This window comes from Sminthopsis crassicaudata, chromosome 2 (genome assembly GCF_048593235.1).
Source record: "Sminthopsis crassicaudata isolate SCR6 chromosome 2, ASM4859323v1, whole genome shotgun sequence".
Lineage (NCBI taxonomy): Eukaryota > Metazoa > Chordata > Mammalia > Dasyuromorphia > Dasyuridae > Sminthopsis > Sminthopsis crassicaudata.
In genome coordinates this window covers 44,687,539-44,708,353 of record NC_133618.1, presented here as the reverse complement: position 1 = coordinate 44,708,353, position 20,815 = coordinate 44,687,539, and the positions used below count along the sequence as shown (strand labels likewise).

The 20,815-nt window shown below is 40.9% G+C and overlaps 1 protein-coding gene across 1 annotated transcript in view; it reads left to right on the top strand.

Moving 5' to 3' along the window:
* ZFHX3 (zinc finger homeobox 3) overlaps positions 1-20,815 on the top strand; it is a 273,607-nt gene that overhangs the window by 204,492 nt on the left and 48,300 nt on the right. Inside the window, 1 exon segment of the mRNA XM_074286089.1 lies at positions 8,038-8,145. Coding sequence (XP_074142190.1) covers positions 8,038-8,145 — 108 coding nt within the window.

Below are 20,815 nucleotides of genomic sequence, written 5' to 3'. Positions count from 1 at the left end.
ATGAAACCCAGCTCTACAGATTCCAAAGTCAACAGTCTCTTCTCATTGTATCCTGGTTCTCCAGCTTGTCAGGACCCAATGGAGCTTGCATGGCTAATAATATTAATCTTCAAGAACTTGGGAAAATAGCAGAGTCTATACCTTGAAGGTTGAGTGCTCTTTGATGTTAGGGGTCAGATTCTCTGAATACTTTCTTTTGTTCTTACTAAATGCGTTTGGGATTTAGAATTCTTTGGTTCTGCTAAGATATTGTGTGTGTGTGTGTGTGTGTGTGTGTGTGTGTGTGTGTGTGTGTGTGTGTGTGTGTGACAGAGACAGAGACAGAGAGACAGAGAGAGACACAGAGAGAGAGAGAGAGAGAGAGAGAGAGAGAGAGAGAGAGAGAGAGAGAGAGAGAGAGAGAGGAGATATGAATGAGAATTAGAACAGTTATTTTTCCAGGTAGTAGTACACAGTAAGGCATGGATGAGAACTGTAGTAGGAGCTATTATGATAAGCCTTTTTAAATATGTGGCTTATGATAAATATTCTTAGTAGAAAAAGGATTGTTATTAGGAAAGAAATGGAATTAAGCATTTATGAAGCACTTGTATTGTACCAGGCACTGACTGGGCTAAGGGTTTTGTTTTGTTGTCTTAACTCATCTGATCCTCATAATAATCCTGCAAAGTAGGTGCTGTTATTCTCATTTTACAGATGTGGAAACCGAGGCAGGTAGAAGTTAAGCATATTGTCCAAGGAGACATGACTACTGAAGTGTCTAAAGCTCAGTTTTGAACGCAGGATGTTCTGATTCCAGGCGCAGCCATCCATTTACTGTGTCACCAGCTACTTTCGATGAATTTCTAGACTTTTCAATTATAAACCCTCAGGTATCCCTCAAAACATTTTCTGTCTATATGGGCTATGATAGTCAGTCTTGTGGGAATATGTTTAGCAGAGTTATTCTTTGCTAGGTATACCTCTTTTCTAATTCAGTATCCTTGTTAAACAATCCAGAATCCTTATAGGGCTGTAGAAAATTGAACAAATTGTTAAGAAATTGAGATATGTACTTGAAAATCCTGTTTCCTTTTGATTTGTAAATTCCCTACTTGATGAGCAAAAATGGAAACTTTTTTACAAGTTAGGTGAAGGGTGCCTGCAAGAGAGAAATGTATTCATATCTATAGATATGTATACATAACTATCTTTCTCATAAGCAATTCACATCGACCATAACATAACAGGAGTGGAAATAAATTAAAGAAATTTTAAAAAATTACTTTCACACAGTGTAAAGTAACTTAGTTGTTAATGTGCAGTTTGGGGGCAGTTTGAGGGACAAGTAAGAAATAACCTGCTGGTAGTATCTGTCACCACTATTTAGTCAAATCATTCTCTTGACATAAATTCTGGATTTGGAACCTTGATAGGTCCATGTTTTTGAGAAGGAAAAAACTATATGAAATCTAGTGCTGTGCCCCCAAAAGTGAAAAAGTGGCGCCCAGAGCAGCCACATCCCATTGAAACACTAACTCAAACTGATTTTGTTTTTTTCTGGAATCCTTTATAACCATGACTTTCCAATTTGGTGAAGACAGAAATTAAAGCAAAGCCGAGGCCTTTATTTATCATAAAGAGAATTATTTTATATCCCACAGACTGGGACACAGGCAAGGTTTCTTGTCATTGTGTACAGCATGGGGTATTAAAGGAACCACTAGATTTGGAATCAAGAAAATCTAGATTCAAGTCTTGCCTTTTCCACTTAGCTTCCAAAAACAAGTTGCTGAAGTTACCATAGTTTTAGTTTCTTCGGTACTCAAATGGGGGTAATAATGTGTGAAGCATTTGCTTCAGAGGACCCTCCTTGTTTGGAAACTAGGAACTGGAAATGTCACTGCGAGAATATGGGGGAAAGGTTTGGGCATCGTTGCTGCAGTGCCCCAGCGTTGCCATAGCCGTAAAGGTCATGAGCCATAAATTAAGGACTGGGTGGGATCTCAGAGGTCATCTAGATCAACCAAGAATAAACAGGCTCAGAAAGTAGAAGGGCTTTGTCTGAGGTTACCCAGGTAGAAAGGAAAGCAACACCAGCTTGCTCCCCCATGCCGTATGTTCCTTCCCATTATTAGGGAACAAGAGGAATAGACAGATAAACCCATCTCTCTGTTCATCCGTCTATCCATCCGTCCCCTCCATGCCATCTTTCTCCTTGCATCAGGGAAAATGATGCCCACTTGTGGCCAGCCTCGCCATGTTCCCATTGCAATACTTGCTCTTGGGAATTTGTTGGGCTTCTCTCCTTTGTGTTTCTGTGGTTGCACTTGGTTAATTAGGTTGAAAATGATGAAACAAAAAGCCTTAACCCTATCTGAAAGTAAACAGGTTGGTTATTTTATTTTATTTTTGTTTCAAAGAAGAGGTCCTGTATACAATTAAAACTTATTTCTGGTAAACCTCATTCCAGGAAAGATGAGCTTTTAACAAAAGGCTTTTGACAGCTGCAGGCTATTTCATTTTTTTAATGCCGAATGAAAAATCAATACATTTTTCTGGGTTATACATATTCAGAACAGGCCTGATATTTCCATTATAATGGGAAATGGGTGTCTGTGCACATCTCGCCTGTCAGAGCGGCACCATCGCATTTTCCAACCCACTGCTAAATATTTCAAACCTGATTTGATTGTGGTTCATGACAGCTAATGTTTCTCAGCTCTTGAGCCTGCCGACAGGGAGGGAGGCAGACACACTCCCTCCCTTCCCCCTACCCTTCTTTCCTCTCCACCATTACCCCTACAAAAGGGGGTGGGGAGGGAATCTCATTTCTTTTGGATCACAGGTTTAGTGTATTGTTTAAATAATATGGCAGTGAGAGCTCTGTGGACACCCTGCCTCTGAGGAGAATTTCCAGATTTTTTTTATCAGATTCAGGTACCAGAGGGACTTTTGTCAGAGTTTCAGAGAAGGCAGACTTAATTTTCATCTTTTTTTAAAAGATAGGAACAGAGTTTAAAGTTGATTCAACTCCCAGTTCTTTGAAATCTAGAAGAGACGTGTAAGTATATCCAGTGAGGGAAATTGCCCCTTGTACCCATAGCATCATTTCTAATACTGTTACTTTTAAGAGGACTTTCCCTTCTAGGAAAATGGGTCACATCTTGGGCATTTCTCCAGCGGTAGAGGCCAGCTTCCTGACCGGCCCTTGATGTTTACACCTCTGTTTGTGGCTGGCGTTTTCTTCCACAAACCACTTTCTCGGGCTTTGTAAAATTGCTACAAACCCCGCCGGGTGTCACGTGGCATGAAAGGCCTCTGTAGGGAACAGAATCCCCCACAGATTTGGGAAACCTGCAGTTATCTCTATCGGGTCATTAGTAAGTAAGGTGGGTTAGAGGATCTTTGTGTATGTTCGGTGAATCCACTTTTATTTAAAAGAAAGTGTGGGATGCCACAGTATCAGCGGGAAGGCCCCCACTGGGGGAGAACTTCCCCCTTTTGGAGGGTCTGGGACTCATAACCGGAGGCGGCGCTCTGCCTCAGCCGCGGGACACTGCTGAGGTGAGCTGGGGCCGCGGGCCGGGCCAGTGCTCTCTGAGAAAAAGTAAGGGATGAAAGCAGACGTTAGAAGGACCTCGGAGAAGGGGGAAGGGACACAGGAAGAGCGGGAAATGACCACTTAGCGCAAGCCTGGTGGTTTTCTAGAAGTTTCGGCCTGTTTCTCCATCTGGTGAGGAGTGAGGAAAATGTTCCAGAAAAGGTTCTGGCCTTGTGGGGGGGGGCAGCAAGATGGGGGAGTCATCGGAGCCAAGGGAAAGGAGCACAGCCCCAGCCCGAGGGAGGGGGACGGGGGCAGGGCTTGTCTGGCAAGTCAGGCCCCGGCCCCTTGGCTGCCCAGGACTCGAGGCTTCAGCATGGACGTGCAGCGGCCTGCGCTTCCGGAAGGTTATGTGACCCGGAGCAGAGAGATTTTACCACCAAAAAAACCGTCCGGAACCGCTCTCGCCGGGTCAGTCGGAGCGATGTTGAGGAAGAACCGATACGGGGTCTTTGCCGTTACACCCTGAGGTCCGGGGCCTTCTGCACCCGCGGTCTCCTTCATGGGAAGCTCCGTGAGAACAGGGGCCTCCTCGCCGTCAGAGCCGCACTCCCGCACTCGGCCCAGCGCTCAGCCATGGCTTCCCTTCGTTCATCCGTGCTCATGAGAACCCGAGCGGCCATTCCTAGAGGCCGTGGTCTCCGCCTTCTCTGAGGCCTTTTCAAACAGGGAAGAATAGCCCGGGTTCTGGAAGTGTTGCCCAAAGGAAGGAAAGGGATGAGATGATGTGTCCTAGTGCTTCCAGAGTGTTCTAGTGCTTCCAGAATCACTGCATGGAACTGCTCAGCGGGCAGGACCTGACCCTTCTCGCTTGGAATGGAATGGGATGAAAAAGTATTTTGAGGCCTCCTTTGGCATTAAAAAAAAAAAAAAAAAAAAAAAAAAAGTCTGTTATGTTCTGTAATGAACAGAGGCCTTGTTGGAGCAGGACTCTTCTGATCAGACTGTTCTTCAGGGGGCACTGCGTCTGGCAACGGGGCGGGGCGTTTCTGTCCATCCAGGCCAACTTCTGCTGCTCTGCTCGGGCAGTCAGTGCGTCAGTCTTGGAGACCCGGCGGCGCGGAGCCCCGCCTCTCCTCAAGCTAAAACTGCATGGATTCCGCCTCGCCCAACAGACACCCCCACCGCCCCTCCGCAGCTCTCTTAGAGCAGGGACAACCAGAGCTCCTTCTCCTGGGGGGAGGGGCAAGCCCCGGCCCCAACCCCAAGGGCCCTGCACTTCCGGCTCGGGCTCACCCCGCCCCCTCCCGCTGGGCCACGCGCCGAAGCCGTCCCAGGGCCTTGTTTCTAATCATTCTTCTGCCTTTATTGGTATTCACAGCTCTGGCCTTCCGGTCACTGTCAGCCCGGCTCCGTCCGTTCTAGAGAGCTCTTCCCCTTGTTGTAGAGGATGATGGCATGAAGACAGATGGTGTAACTGCTCATGAATGTCCTATTTTATTTCCCTAGAACCAGACGGTTCGCTTGAAGACATGTATTATTTCCACATGCTCAGGTTAGGCAGCCAGACAGTGTCTGAGGCCCAGAGCCAGCTGCCCCTGCGCCGCTCCGTGCAGACGCTGACACCTGTGGGTCACAGGTGGGACTGCACACGGCCCGGGCTGCGGGAGGGGGCGGGCCCCGCTGCCTGAGGAGACGGCCAGGGCCGGGAGCGGCCTCCTAACCAAGGGGGGGGCCGGGAGGAGGCACCATGGGGGGGTGGGGCGGCAGTAAGGAGTGGGTCGGGGGTGGCGCTATGGGAGGGCTCTTTTTTTTTTTTTTTTCCAAGGCCGGAGGAGAAGGGATAGGGTAGAAGGGGAGCTGGGAGAAATTTGGATGAGCAGCCCCCTGCTGCTTGTGGCGGCCTGCCCACGGCTCCCTCAGCGTTACCTGCTCCACGCCAGCGGGGGTGGGGGGTGGAGGGGGGGAAACGGAAGCTTCCGCCCTGGGATTGTCCCCCTTCAGCACCGGACCTCTCTGCTGGGGGGCGGGGAGCACCGGGGGATGGGCTGGGAGAGGCCCTGGTGTGCTTGCTTTGTCCTCGGGAATCTGTCTCTGCTCCCTTTCGTGTGCACGTTCGGACACATATCCAGCACACATGTGCGCCCTCCTGACACATGCACGGACACAATCGCGCCTGCGCGCACATGTGAACATGTGTGTGTCTGGGACCGAGCCTCCGTGTGCACACTGCTGCACCTACACGTGTGCAGTGCGCGCATGCGCATATAAGCACGTGTGCATGTGTGCACTGACCTGTGCACGTGCACGTCCATACCTTCCTTCCCTCCTCCCTTCTACCCCTCCCTCCCTCTTTTCTTCCCTTTCCAGAAATTGTCCCCAAAACACACTTTTGGCCAGCAAATCATCACTAATAGTTAAAGGACCACTAAACTCCTTGAAAAAGAGGAAATTCAAATTCATATTCAGCCCTGGAAGAAAAGGAGATGAAAGTGATCCCGTTCCCGCCCACCTGCCATGACTAGTAGACAAATGGTGACGTTCCCTGATCTGTAAACATAAACCAGTGGGTTCCACCGATGACATTAACTTCCTTCTGGCCGTTTGAGCGCCCGCTCAGGCTCATTCCACTCTCGGATACAAGAACCAGACCCAGAACCCCCCTCAGGCGCCTTCCCTTGTCTCGTGTCCCTGCCCTAGAATCTGCTGCCTCCCCAATGGGCCGCCCCCCCCCCCAGCATTTTAGGCAGACACATGATTCTGCTTCTATGTTATGACTATGAGGAATAAGAAATCTGGTTATCTTTAGTATTTCAGTGAAAAAAGTTGAAACCTGAGAAAGTTGTAGGCCAAGATTTGTTCAGCGAATTGCCTTGGAGATAAAAATAGGAAGCACCCCATTCAAAGGGCGACCATAACACCGCACCATACTAAAGTGCCATAAATGCTCTGGCGATGCTCAAAGTGCATGTTCCGATTCTCAGTCCAGCCCACTTCTTGCTGGTTTCCATTGCCCTTTCAAGAATAGCCAGCAAGAGTGGGTCTCTCACTAGTGAGCCTCATTTATCCCAACATATTTTTAAACTTATTATTTAGAAATAATTTTATGCATCCTTAAAAAAAGAATTTTGCAAGTTAAAATTTAACAGCTTCTTTTCTTGAGATTTGTAAGCTAAAAGGCCTTACATTCATGTTAAAATAGTGGGAGTTAAAATGGTCTATGATTGGATTGTTCCAAAACCCCAAATGTATTTGATGCCATTTCCAGAAATTCTTTTGGATTATAGATACCTATTGACCAACAGTCAGTGCCAGTCTAAGCCTCATTTGTCATTGTTTGGGCTTTGATGGTTCAGAGTAAGAGTAACCAACAATTGTTTCTTATTGGCTAGAAATCTTGAGGGTCTTTCCCTTCCAGATTGATTTTTTTTTTTTTTTTGGACTCAGCAAAAGAGGCCGTTCTTTGGAGCATTTTTTTCATGTACACCCTTCCATATAAGGATGTACGTTGGTTGTTAACTCAGTCTTGGAAATAACCATTTGTCCACTTGCCCAGAAGAAGTACTTCTTTCATTTCAGGTGGGCAGGAAAGCAAACACATTCATTTCTTTTACTTCCAGTGATGGGTATGAAGTTGAATTTTTAAAAGAAAAAAAAAACACCTGGGTAAAATTTTCATTCCTATTTTTCAAGTTTATTAAGTTGTTTAACTATTTAGTGAGTATTTGCTGACCAAAAGGTGTATTTTTGCAACAATTTCTGAAATCAGTGTCATCAATTAAAATCTGAGACTGATTCTCCACTGTGGCCATGTCTGAAAGTCCTACCTAATTTTATGTATGAAAGACAACTTGGGAAGGACATATAAGGAATCCATGGCCCAAGATAATCCAAAGGCTTGCAGGAATTAGAAATCATAAAGGATCCAAATGAAAGGTCATGTGGTACTCTGGGGTCCAAAGAACTCAGATCCACTTTTAATTCTTGACATATCTTGATTGATTTTGACCCAGTCACTTTATTTCTCTGGGCCTGTTATCTCAATTATAAAATGCTGGTGTTGGACCCAGTGACTTCCAAGGTCCCTTCTACCTCAAATCTATGGGCTCATTATGGTAGTTTTCTAAATGCTTTACTTGTTAATTATGAAATGTGGAGGGGTTGTTTAGACAAGCATTATTTTTCTCCCTTTAAATATCTTAAAATCTGCATTTAAATGTTTTTCATATATACATATATGAAAGTACCTATTTCCATCTATATCCCAATGTATTTTCCTTCAATGTTGATCAGAACTATCCTGCTGAGCCATTTTACACCTCCTGATACATTTCAACCTATTGAACCCAATTGAAGGCCAAGATCATTGCAATCTCTGTTTTGCGTCAAAATCACTGGCATCTCGGTTTTGGCCATTTGGCAGTTCTTTAGAATAGCTGTTGAGAGACCTTCACTTTCTCTTTAAAAAAAAAAAAAAAAAAAAAGTTGAAGTTGTATTTTTTGTTCTGTTTCAGAAGAATCAATTGAAGATGCCGAAGGACCTAGTGAAACAGCTGCTGACCCAGAAGAGCTCACTAAAGATCCAGAAAGTGGAGGTGATAAAGACCAAGGCAAGTGGCCAGGTAGGTTTTGGTCACCCTTTGAAACCAAACCCTACACTTCAAAGCACACAATAACAACTGAGAAAACAGGTAGCCCAGAATTTAGCAAATCATCAGAGATAAATTGAATGGGCACTGTATTAAATATGTGTGTGTTTTCCCTAAATGCATTTATGTAAATGTACATAGCTTTAAATTAATGTATAATAATATTTTTATAATAGATCACTTTTGCTATTCAACTTTTCTTTTATTCCTAATATTGACTTAACATTAAAGGCCTGTATTCTTTCTTACCTCTTTACAAGATTGGAAAAAAGAGTTGATACTGAGCTTAGGAGAGGTTATCTAGTGCTTTTCACCAAGAAGGGCATAATAAAGGATTTTTGATAAAATATTTGTTGAATGAATGCATCATGTTCCCACTCTCTCAATCTGAAGTTCTGGAAGCTGAGGTGGTAAGGTTAAACCTAAGAGAGGAGAGCCAAGGTTTTTCTTAAAGAAAATTGAATATCAAAAGCTGCATCTGGGTTCTGAGGAAAAAAGAAGCCAAAATTCAGAAGAAGCATTATATTCTGAGAGGAAGAAAACTAGTTTCTAAGGAAAGGGAGAACAGAGGAACAGAAACTGATAAGTTGCTTTTAAATAAATTACTTAAAATAAAACATAGTTTTTTAAAAAAGGAAATATGTTAAGCCAAAAAAACAAAACAAAACAACAACAACAAAAAAAAATCTGTTTCATTTGGTCATCCTAATTCATATTATATGCTATTGTTAATATTGTAATGCCTTGAGATTAAAAAAAAAAAAAAATCTGTCTTCTTAGCCAGCATTGGTCAGGACTTTGCTTCACTTCCAGGCAAGGGTATACTTAAATCATATTCATTCTTGGGCTTCGCCATTTAAACAAGATACAGAAACTTGGAGATGGTCCAGAAAAGAACAATGAAAATGAATGAAGGCTTGGAAAATACTGCCCATGAGAAAAGGCAGCAGGTTTTGTGGCTATTTAACCCTGAAACGAGAAATATGAGGGGCAATTTAATCTGAAAAGAATATATCGTAGCTAGTTGTCTGCCACATTTCTGTGTCTACTCTAAAGAATTAAAAAGTTTGAAATTATAGAAGAAAATTATTAGGTATTATGTCATTGGAGCTTTCCAGATATGATAGCTGGCCAGAAAGTGGCAATGTAGAACTAGAATTCAGGAGAAAAATTAACTTTGAGAATAAAGAGTTTGGAGTCAGAGAAAGATTTTAATCCAGGAGCATTGATGAGATTACAGAAATAAATATGAGAGCCTCCAAGGACATGCATGTTTTAGGGAATAATGATCCAGCAAAAGCGACAGCAAAGGAGAGCTTGGGTACATAGAGAAAGCCAAAACAGCATTGTCATGGATACTAAGGGAATGGTGGAAGGACTCATTGCCAAATCCAAAGTTTGTAGAGAGAATGAGCATGGGGAAAAGGCTATTGGATCCTGCCTCTGGATCGTTGATCATCTTAGAAATAGTGGTTGCAATAGAGTGAGGTCAAAAGCCAGAATACGAGGGGTTGAATTATAACCATCTAGAATCTAGAGTGTTTTTAGAAATAGGGAAATCACTGATTCTAACCAATAAGTATTTCTTCATATATAATGCTATTAAGCTAGCTTTTATGGGGAAGACAGACAAAAAAAATTAGTAAAAGAAATAATACTCAAAGAGCTCACTTACTAGGAAGTGTGCAGAGGTAAGTGAGCACAAACGAGAGAAAGAATACTAATCAAAAGGCATCAAGAAAAGTCTTGAGTAGGTACCTGACTCTTGAAAAAGATAAGGGCCTTAAGGGGAAGAGATGATGATGGAGTAATTCATTACATGCCCAGGGATGACTTATGGCAAATGCATGAGTGTCATATGTGGGGAACCTAAGCTATTTATATAAGGAGGTGATATGATGCCCCCAAAACTGAGGAAAGGTAGATAGGAGCCTAAGGGATTCATCTTTTTGTCCTGAAAGTAATGGTTAGCCACTTAAAGTTTTCAAGTATGGTAGTGACCTGGTCCAATGTGTTAAAATAAAAGATCATGAGGGGTGAGAGATGAACAAGTGGCCATGTAGGAGCAGAAGGGAGACTTTCTTCCCAAGAGTTGGACCATGAAAGGGGAAACAGAGAACAGTAACCAGAGGGGATGGCTCAACAATTGCAGAGTTAGTTGGTTTTTTAATTGTGGCAGAAAGCTACATGTTTGTAGCTAGTGGGAAAGAAGTGCCTGTAAACAGGCACAAGTTGGAGGTGTGAACGTGGGGATAATTGGTGAGAATCTCTAAGAGGATGGACAGATGGAAATGTCATGAAGGGTGTTAGTTGAGAGGTTTACCTTGGCATGGAAGGCCGGATTGAGCGCTGGTCCTAAAGTCAGAAAAACATCATTTCAAACTCAACTTTACACAGTTGTGTGACCCTGAACAAGTCACTTAAACTCCATTTGCCTCAGTTTCTCCAAATACAAAATGGGGATGACAATAATAGCACCTACTTTGCAGGACTGCTGTGAGGATCAAATGTAAAACATTTAGTACAGAGTGGACAGTGTATAATTTTGTATTCTCTTCCCCTCTTTCCCAGTGACTAGGGCAAAGGAAGAACTGTAGGGGAGCAGGGTTGAGGATGGCATGGATAAACAGTGGTGGGGTAAACAAAAGAAGCGCAAATTGGAATTATATGCTGAGAATTAAGCAGAGAATATCTTTCTCAGGAAAGCACAAGAGTGTCGGTCCTCAAAAGGTGATTTGTATGAAGGCATGGTCTTGTTGGCAAGTGGGAATAAGCCAAAACCATGATACTCAATATCCCCAAAGATCGAATCCTGGTTTTCAGTGTAATTGTGGGCTGAAGGGTAGAGATGAACATGTGCCAAGAGCTAAGCCTTAGTTGAAATGTCTTAACATGTGGATGATAACATCAGATGTGTCTGTCAGGAGTCAGGTGAAGGTTGGCCAGCAACCTGGGGGGCTGCCCATTGCTGTTTCACCCACTATAAACTCTTGATTTACCTGTTCCTCTCATCAACCTGAGAAAGCGCTGACAAACCTTATCTGACCTCGCCCCTTTCCAGATGGGAAGCTGTACTGGGAGATCCAGAAGAACTGTAAGACAAAGCCCCCTCAAGAAGCCTCAGTCCATTTGAAATCTCTTGAAAGATGACCCTGCAAATGTGAAGTTTAGAAGTAACAGTAGTAGTGACAAATAGAAAGCTTGATAGGAATGTGAGCTACCCTTTGTTCTTACTACAAAGTTAACAGAAAGCATGGAACATTTTCACAGGTAACCCAAGTGTCTGGAAATGCTCTTTAGGGAGAAACATCCTCCTAGCAAACTTTTCCCTCCTTTATTTGCTAGTTGAAATGTAAAAATAGCTGCTTAATCCTTCCACAGAGTAAATTTGTGTATGTGAATGGTAGATTGAAAAATTCTTGATGTCAGCAAGTGAACAATTATCTCAGTAATTAACCAATCAATTATAAATTGATACAAACTATAAAACAGATAATTAAAATTATACTTATCACCAATAACTAGAGAACTGAAAAAATATGATAGCAAAATGATTGTATTTATACTTTGTTAACTGTTTTGGTTTTCAACTACAGAGCCCCATAATGGGCCTAATGAGGTTCTTTGAGGCAAGAAAAATCAGGTGGGGGAGATTATGTGGTGGTTAAAAAAAGGAAATGGAAAAAAAAATACAATGTAATGGCATGGAGATTTTTGAAATGTTCACAATTCTGTTCAATTGTTTTACTTGTTGTTTTGATCCTAACTTAGATTCCAGTTTATGCTATTTCTGGAGAAATGACCTAAAGGGATTTTTCTTTTCTTTTATTAATTTTTTTAAAAGCCCTGATGCTTACCTAACAGAACAATTAGTGAAGTGGAGTGTCCCTGATTCAAATCCATGATAGATTGCTAAGAAGATATTAATAGGCTAGAGAGATCTAGGAAGTTGTTAGAGAAAAGTATATTTGTAGAGTGGGCTTCTGGAAGGCATGATTTCAATCAGATTTGACATGTTTAACATAAATGTATAAAGTAAAGCTCTTGCCATTTATGAATATTTCCTACTGGCCTATCACCTTTGTAATTACTGAGACTAGGAAACAAAAATAGGTCACATACATTTTGTTGGAAGCCTGTTATCAGTAGACATCCACACCCAATATACAGCTGGGCTTACCTGGACATGCCATGATGTTGGAATCAGAGTAATGACCACAGCATAATCTGTGAGAGAAACAAATAAAAAAAAAATCAGGATGGGGAAAAATGTTAACACATTAAGAGAATTTAGAAAGGATTAGAAAGCAGCCTACTAAGTAAAAAGAATATTAGACTAGAAATAAGCATACCTGGGTTTTATGTCTCTCTAGGACATTAATTAGCTATATAGTTTGAATAAATCACAATGTTCTTATTTTTGTCATAAAGAGATTGAACCGTATCCCCATGGTCTCTTCCAACTGTAACATTTATATCTTTGCCTAAGAAGACTAAGAAATGAATTCAGTCAGTCAGTGAGCATTTACTCTCAAGCACCTACTGTGTGCCCGGCATTTAGTAGGTGCTGGCACAGAACTGACAATAGCTTTTTTGTATTCCAGTTCCAGTGGTATTTCCCCTCTAGGATTTGGATAAACTGTCAGAAAGTGTTCCATGTGTTTGGGCCCATAATAGTGTAACTGAACTGAAAATAGCTGTAGTCCCTCCGCAACAGCATTCTTGGGTTTGTGATGTAGAGGATGGAGCTTCAAGGACTTGGTTCTTTTGTATTCATGGCCATCATGCGATATCGTTTCACTGGAGGATGGAGAAAGCTCAACTGACTAGATATGACTTCAGAGATCTTTGAGTCAGAGTATTTTTCACAACTTTGTAGTAAGGCTGAATCTAGTAGGCCCCATTTCTTCTTTGAGTCCACTTTCTCCCTCTCTTACCTGTTCCCTCACAGTCTCAAAAGCACGTCTATGTAAAAGAACATACTAAATATCCAGTTGCTCTGGGCCCAGTTGGGAGTTCACATACTTACAAAGAAAGAAAGCTGGTTTTGTTTTTTCATTTTCATATACAGTTGGGAATTATGAGACTGTGCTGGCTTTCACAGGACCAGCTCTTCTCCACATACCCCCTACCCCTTTTTTCCCTAAGGTATTTTCTGTATAACTTGGCTGCTTAAATGTACTGCAGGCTGAAATCTATCTCACAATTAGAAAATAAATCTTTTGGATTGTTTTTATATAAGGAAGCAAAAATAGAAGTAGGGTAGATTTCTGTACTTTTTGGAATGCCAGAACCTCTCAAATGACTTGACTTTCTGCATTTACTTTTTATAAGCCACGATAGTAGTAGGAATAAAAATGATATCGGTGGTAAATACCTGGAATTTGCTTTTTGTGCGGGGATAGCAGGAGGCTTTGTTTATTCTAATACTTGTTTTATTGGAGCAGATGGTATCTCTCTTTTGCAAGCAGGGAAGTCAAGAGAATGTGGATGAAGGGACCAGCATTTATTAAGCTCTTATATGCTAAGCGCTAGGATCACAAATTGAAAAGCAAAACAGTCCCTTTTATTAAGAGGCTGGCAATCTAATGGGGAAAGACAGCACTTATAGGAAAAGTAAGTCAGTTACAAGTCGGAGGGAAAAGTCCCATGATGTTAAGGCTGTAGTGAAAAAAGAATAGCAAGTCCAATTCTGATGGACCATTTGACAGTTCTGAGGACTTTATTGGTGAGAACTTTGTTTTCTGGGACTTCTCTTTGCTGAGGGAGTGAAGGCTTGCATCAACTACCAGGCTGCAGAAAATGGCTGAGAGCATGGGCCTGGAAGCAGTCTAGGAGGTATTGCCCGTCATAGATGGGTGAGCAGTTGGTAGTAGTAGACCTCTTCTTCACAGTGAGGCTGCAGTGTGACCTCCCTTATAACTCAACTAATAGATATAACAGAACTCTGACCTGAAGTCTCTGATGTATTGCTCTTTTCTACCAGGCTACACTGTTAGTTAGTGTACAATAAAAATTACTTTCATGATCTTGTAGGGAATAGTAACAAAATAGAATTTAAAACAACAGGCTTAATCTAACAAATACAAAGCATTTATTAGCCACCTACTGTGTGCTAGGCATTAAGTGCTAGAGGTATACAGAGAAAAGCAGAAGTAGCCCCTGCTTACAATCTAATTGGGAGATGCCCCCAGTGTAGGGTTAGGGCTGTGGTGTCCCCAGCAGTGAGTGGGAAATAGCCACTGCTCAAAGTCTATACTGTTTCCTCAGGAAGAATGATTCTCTGGCCTGATATAAAATGCTTGAAAGCCAAGAGAATCCCTTTGGATCCAGATACCAGTTCCTCCTAGGAGAAGGCCTGATCATGGACCCAGTTCCTAATAATACAAGCACTATGGGCTTACCTTGAGCTTGACTCCTTTTAGAAATCTTATAGAGAAAACTAGCCTTTTGTAAGTGTGACCTCTGTCCCAGGGGACAGAGAGATGCAAATCAAAACAGTGGCTTGGGTTCTACTGTATACCTAGCAAATTGGCAAAAATAAAAGACAAGAAATAATATCTGAGAGGTAAAAAGATGTGTGCAGTAATGTACACCATCAGTAGAACTGTGAATTGTTCCAAATATTGTGGAAAGCAACTCGGGGTTATGCTAAAACAGGACCTAAAATGTCCGTATCTTTTGATCCAGAGATCCCCATGCTTGGCAATATACCCCAAGGACGTTTTGCACCAAAATATTTCTACCAGCTACTTTTATAGTAGCAAAGAACTAGGAATAATGCTAGATGCCCATCAATTGGGGAACGGCTGAATAAAGTGTAATATGGGATGTAATGAAATATTACTGAACTGTATGAAACAATAAATAAAATGAATAGAGGGAAACTGGGGAAAATTTATATGAACTGATGCAAAGCAGAGTAAACCAAACCAAGAAAATGTTATACGCAGTGACTTCCACAGGGCAAATGGAAAGAATAGCAAATAAAGTCAAAAAAGAAACTCAGAATGTCATAAAATGATGACTAGGCTTAAGCTCAAAGAAGAGATATGGCACTGTGCTCTTCCCTGCTTTGCAAAGGGTATCTGTCTATAGAAGACTGCATATAGAATTATTGTTGAGCTGTGGTGAGACTTGTTTCTTTGTTACAATGAATGGATCACCAGGAGAGGAGTATATGAAGGTGATATTAATCTGGTCAGATTTCAGTCTGTTATAGTTATCAGCCATATTAATATTAAGTTTGATATTAATATTAATTATTTGTATTAATCTAGTTAATTAACTTATTAATTTATATATTAATAGTGAGTAAAGAGTCCAGGTTTGTGGGAAAAAATTTACACAGCTAATCTATTGTAGAATAATCATGGTCCTTTGAACAGAATGGAACATAAACTTTAATAACCACAAGAACACAAAATGACTTTTAAATCATGTGGACATAATAAATTCCGACCATATCAAGAGCTAATAAAGCTCCTACTAAAGGAATACTTTCAAGATGATCTAACTGTATTATGTGTATGGTTGATTTTTTTGTTTGTTTGTTTCCAGTAAAGTATCTTTTGAAAACAGGAAAGGAAGTTCTCAAAATTATGCTTTTATGGAAGGACCTTCTAAGTGGACTTACTCTTCCTTCCTACCTTTAATAAATAGTAAATGTATGTGATATATCAAGGTTCTAGAATGGAGAACTTCAAAACCTACAACAGTCTTCCACATTTAAGACAGTGAAATTCTGGTGCCAGAACTTCCAGCATCAAACTTAAATATCTTATGTCCATTTAAAAAATCACTTATAGAAGGTAGTAGAAAAAGATATTAATGAAAATTGGAAAAGGAAAAAAAGATTTCCCCATTCAAGTGATACTGTTAATCTCTTTAGACATCTTCAGATTAGCCTATATTTATTACTCACCTATCATGTGCCGAAGTACTGTCTTGTTCTGAAAAAGATAGGAAGTGCTCCTGCCAGGTACCTGGAAGATCCTGTTCCCGCTGCTCTGGCTTATATGGAACTAGTAAATTCATATGGAATTATAAGTAGTATAATGTTATTACTAATATAGCAGTGATTATAAAATTCTTTTTAACTTTCAAAGTGTTTTCTTATCTATTATCTCACTTGTGGGTTGGAGATAAAAAAAAAAAAAAAAAAAAACAGAATGTGGATGGCTCCCTTTAGTTATGGAGTAATTTTTAAGAGTAACATTTAAGCATAATAAGAGACCCATTATGCCTTATTATCCTGGGGCCATCTAAGTATAAAACTGGAAAGATTGTAGACAGACCAAAAAATCCAAACAAACAAAAAAACCCAAACCAGAAAACTATCTATAAAGATTTTTTTTTTTTAAATCTTCCCTATTAGTGACAGGGGGCTTGCTGTATTTGACTGTATCATCACATTTCCCTGATGTGCTAGAAAAGATACTGAAGAAAAGAGATGGGAGAGCAGCTGGCTCAGACTCATTATGCACAGAGGAGCCTGATGCTGGAGGTGACACAATTTTGAGGGTGTTGAGAAATGATTTTTCAAAGTATCTGAAACAAAGAAGGGGAAAAATGTATATTTTCCCTTAGCATTGCCCTACAAAACTAACTGAAAACATTCTTCACAACTGACCCTTATACTTGCTTTCCCCATCCAAACAAAGTTTTTTATGAGAGGAATCCACTCTTACATGGTGGGCAGCATCCAGGAAGAAGGTTCAAGAAGGCAACAGATGGGCCTTTACAAATGGTATTCTTCCTAGTCACATAGCTGACTGCTCACTGTTGACAAAATGCCACCGTATTTTCCTCCCAAAAAGTATCTCCCATGAATCCCTTCAAATCATATGAACCCTTGAAAAATATAACAACAGAGAAAACTTATTTTGCTGCCGTTATTGAGAATACCTAGCACAGAATTGAAATGGCAGCGAGGCTCCTGGTGTAAGCGACAAGGACCTCCAGGTGCTCTCCTTTATAAAAGACATGGTACTTATGCATCCAGCTCAGGAGCGTTACAAATGTTACTAGATGAAATCCATAAGCCTTTAAGATTTTAGCCTAACTATATACATACAGGGCTGGGGATGGGGGAGATTAGAGGAAGAATGGCTGTTATGACTACTACAAGATTCATTTGGATGGACACCCTATAGAGCTGATTCATTAATATAGATTCTGGCTCCATACATAATGGACAGTGAACTAAGTCTGGAAGTGAATAGGAGGAGAGTGGGCTAAACTGCCTTAGGGAAATTGTGCTTAGTTTTAATGGCCCGATTTTTCTTCCCAAAACAAAGGCCTATTTTTAAATAATATTCTTCTTCCAGTGAGGCTGTATGAAAGAGAGCCACAGAAAGTCCAAAGAAAGTTGTGGGTCATCTGGGGGACAGTAGAGAAGCACATAGTAGGTGTGCACAGGTAGAAGTAGCATAGAATTGTGCAAAAAAAGCAATGGAAAGGAAAGGAACATGATGAGCTGAAGCTGTGGGAAGATAATTTCTGTAGCTCTGTAAGGGAGAAATTGGAAGCTGAAAGTCCAATGAAGAGACTGTCATGGAAGTTCAAGTAAAAAGAGATGAAGATATGAAGTTGGAAGAATGTGAATGAGAAAGGAAACAAGTGTGAGATATTAGATGAATCTCTGTGGAGGATTTTATGGTTTATGGAGACAAATCCTACAGGATTTGGATGGACATGATGTAGTCTTCATCTTTGAAGAAAGTGCAGAAATGTGACAAATCCTCAAAGTATCAGATCATCTTACTTGTCTACTCAGAAACCCATATGCAGGCCAAGAAGCAATAGTTAGAACATGGAACAACTAATAAATTTAAGATTGGAAAAAGAGTAAAATGAGGATGTGTATTGTCTCCTTATTAATTTAACTTATATGCAGAGTACATCATGCAAAATGCCAGGGTGGATGAAGCCAAAATTAAGGTTGCCAGGGAAAATGTGCAGAGAGGGCCTTATGGCAGAAAATGAGAAGAATTAAGAAGCTTCTTGATGAGAGTGAAAGAGGAGAATGTAAAAGCTGGCTTGAAGCTTAACATGAAATAAAACTAATTATAGCAACTGGTCCCATCACTTCTGGCAAATAGAGTGAGAAGAAATGAAAGCAGTATCAGATTTTATATTCTTGAGCTCAAAGATCATTGCAAATAGCAACCACAGCTATGAAATTAAGATATTTGCTCCTTGGAAGGAAAGCTATGGTAAATCTGGACAATATACTAAAAAACAGAGACGTCATCTTGCCAACAAAAGTCTGTTTAGCCAAAACTATGGTTTTTCCAGAAGCAGTGGGTGGCTATAAGAGATGGATCATTAAGGAAAGCTGAGTGCTGCAGAATTAACATTTTTGAATTGTCACACTGGAGAAGACTTTTGAGAATTCCTTGGACAGCAAAGTGGACAAATGAATCAATACTTGAAGCAGTTAATTCAGGCTATTCACTGGAAGTTCAAATACTGAAGCTGAAACTTAAATATTTTGGCCACATAATGAGAGGATGACACTTATTGGAAAAGACTCTAATAATGGGAAAGAATGAAGGCCAAAGGAGAAGGTGGATAACATAGGATGAGATGGATAGATAATGTCTTGGAAACAATGAACATGAACTTGGACCCATTTGGAGAGAGAGTGAAGGATAAAAAGGTCTATTGTGCTTTGGTCCACGAGGTCCCAAAGAGCCAAACACGACTGAACAACAACAAATACTGATTAGGCAATTACAAAGCCCACAGCATAGCTAAATATAACATGTGTGTTTCTCTATAAGTTTTTAGGGGCTTCTGTAAAGGAGTATTTAGAGTCTCAGCACAAGACACTGGATTGGAGTTACTGTCATTGATGGAAATCTCAGTATCGAATTTTCTATGAAGATTCCTAAAAATGTCCTCAAACCTGTGGCTTACAGTTACTTGAGTGATAAGATTTTGAGAGCATTTAACAGAAACTAAGAAACAGACCCTCTGTCATCACAGCTGGAGTCTTTGAATGGTAGGGTTCTAGCATTGTTCTCACAGTTTGAGAACCAGCTCTCATGAGGTGTCCTGACTCTTATCTATGGAAGTTTCCTGGTTTTTCTTTGAAATATGTTAAGTGTCTGATTGAAACACTTAATATTTAAAAACCAAATATGGCAACAAAACAGACTTCTTTAATCTGTTATTCTCTGCACTAGAAAGAAGGCGATTTCAACCTGTCTCATTCCTTTTAAGAAGTTTCATCATAGGTATGTTTGGCTAAAATCACAATCAAATCCTAGTGATGACACCAAGAGCAACTTTACCTTAGGTGACATATCTTTAAAATAGTGACTTATTGAAGGCAGGAAATTAAAATCATTATCTTTTGAGTAATCAATTAATAAAATAGAGTAAAACATTCTGAGTTTCTGCTGTACCACTCAAGATAGAAGAATAATATTTTGGCCACATACTGAGAAGATGAGACTCATCAGAAAAGACTCTAATGTTGAGAAAGATTGAAGGCAAAAGGAGAAAGGAGATGGCATAGGATGAGATGGAGAGAAAGTGCCATGGAAACAGTGAACATCAACTTGGATTTGTGTGTGTGTGTGTGTGTGTGTGTGTATATGTGTGTAATACAATTATAATAAAATTAAATGCCTGTTTTCTATTCCTCTGATGATTCAATGTATACCTTATACTTTAGAGGAAAGTTACCTACCCCAACCTTTTAATGTTATATAGAAAATAGGGGTGTGTGTGTGTGTGTGTGTGTGTGTGTGTGTGTGTTTATGTGTATGTGTATGTGTTTCCTTAATCAATGGAGATAGATCAAACCCTGCTGTAAATTTCTGGAGCAGGTGGCAAGCTGGTTTACGGAATACAGGGAGATGAGAACTTCTGGCTTACGGAAAGTAGCATGAATTAATAATCATTTAATTGGCTCCTCCATTATGCTACTGGGTTGGAAGATGGAAGTTTAGACAGAGGGGCTGTCAGTGGTACTTTAGCTAAAAGAGGCTGATGGTTCAGAAGTGGGGAGTGGGGGAAGCTGCTGCTGCCTTTGGCCTCTGCATGAGAGATCAGATGTCAGCCGGCTTTACCAGGACCCTCTGGGTGCTCACTTTGGGGCTACAGATAGGAAAAGTGTCAGCATTTTTGTGAGCACCACCTCCACATGGCACATGCTAATGAGGAGGAAATGGCAAGAAGAAACTTCCTGGCAACAAGAGATGGGATGTGAAGGAACTTTGCTTTGGATTGACTAGTGCTGAGATGCTGTTCCCATTGGCTAGCACCTTGGAAGAGAGCACTGGGGGTGCAGAATGAGGCAGAAATGCATCTTATTCATGATAAATGGACAGCTGACAAATCTTCAGCTTCTCAAGAGAAAGGATGTTTTCAGGCAGTAAGCGACTGAAATCTGGGAGTGAAGTTTCTGTTTCATTTCTGATTTCATTTTCAAAATCTGTTATTGTCAAGATCACAATGCCCAGATCATCTGCTTCTCTGGCCTCCTGCCTCCTGGTCTGGGTTGAGAATAATCGGATACTAGGTTCAATGTTAGATCATTTGAGTGGTACGCTTCTCCGGTGGCCTTCTAGGTGACAAAACTGAGACTCTCTACATTTTTAGTTAAAAACCTCATTGGTCCAATGAGAAT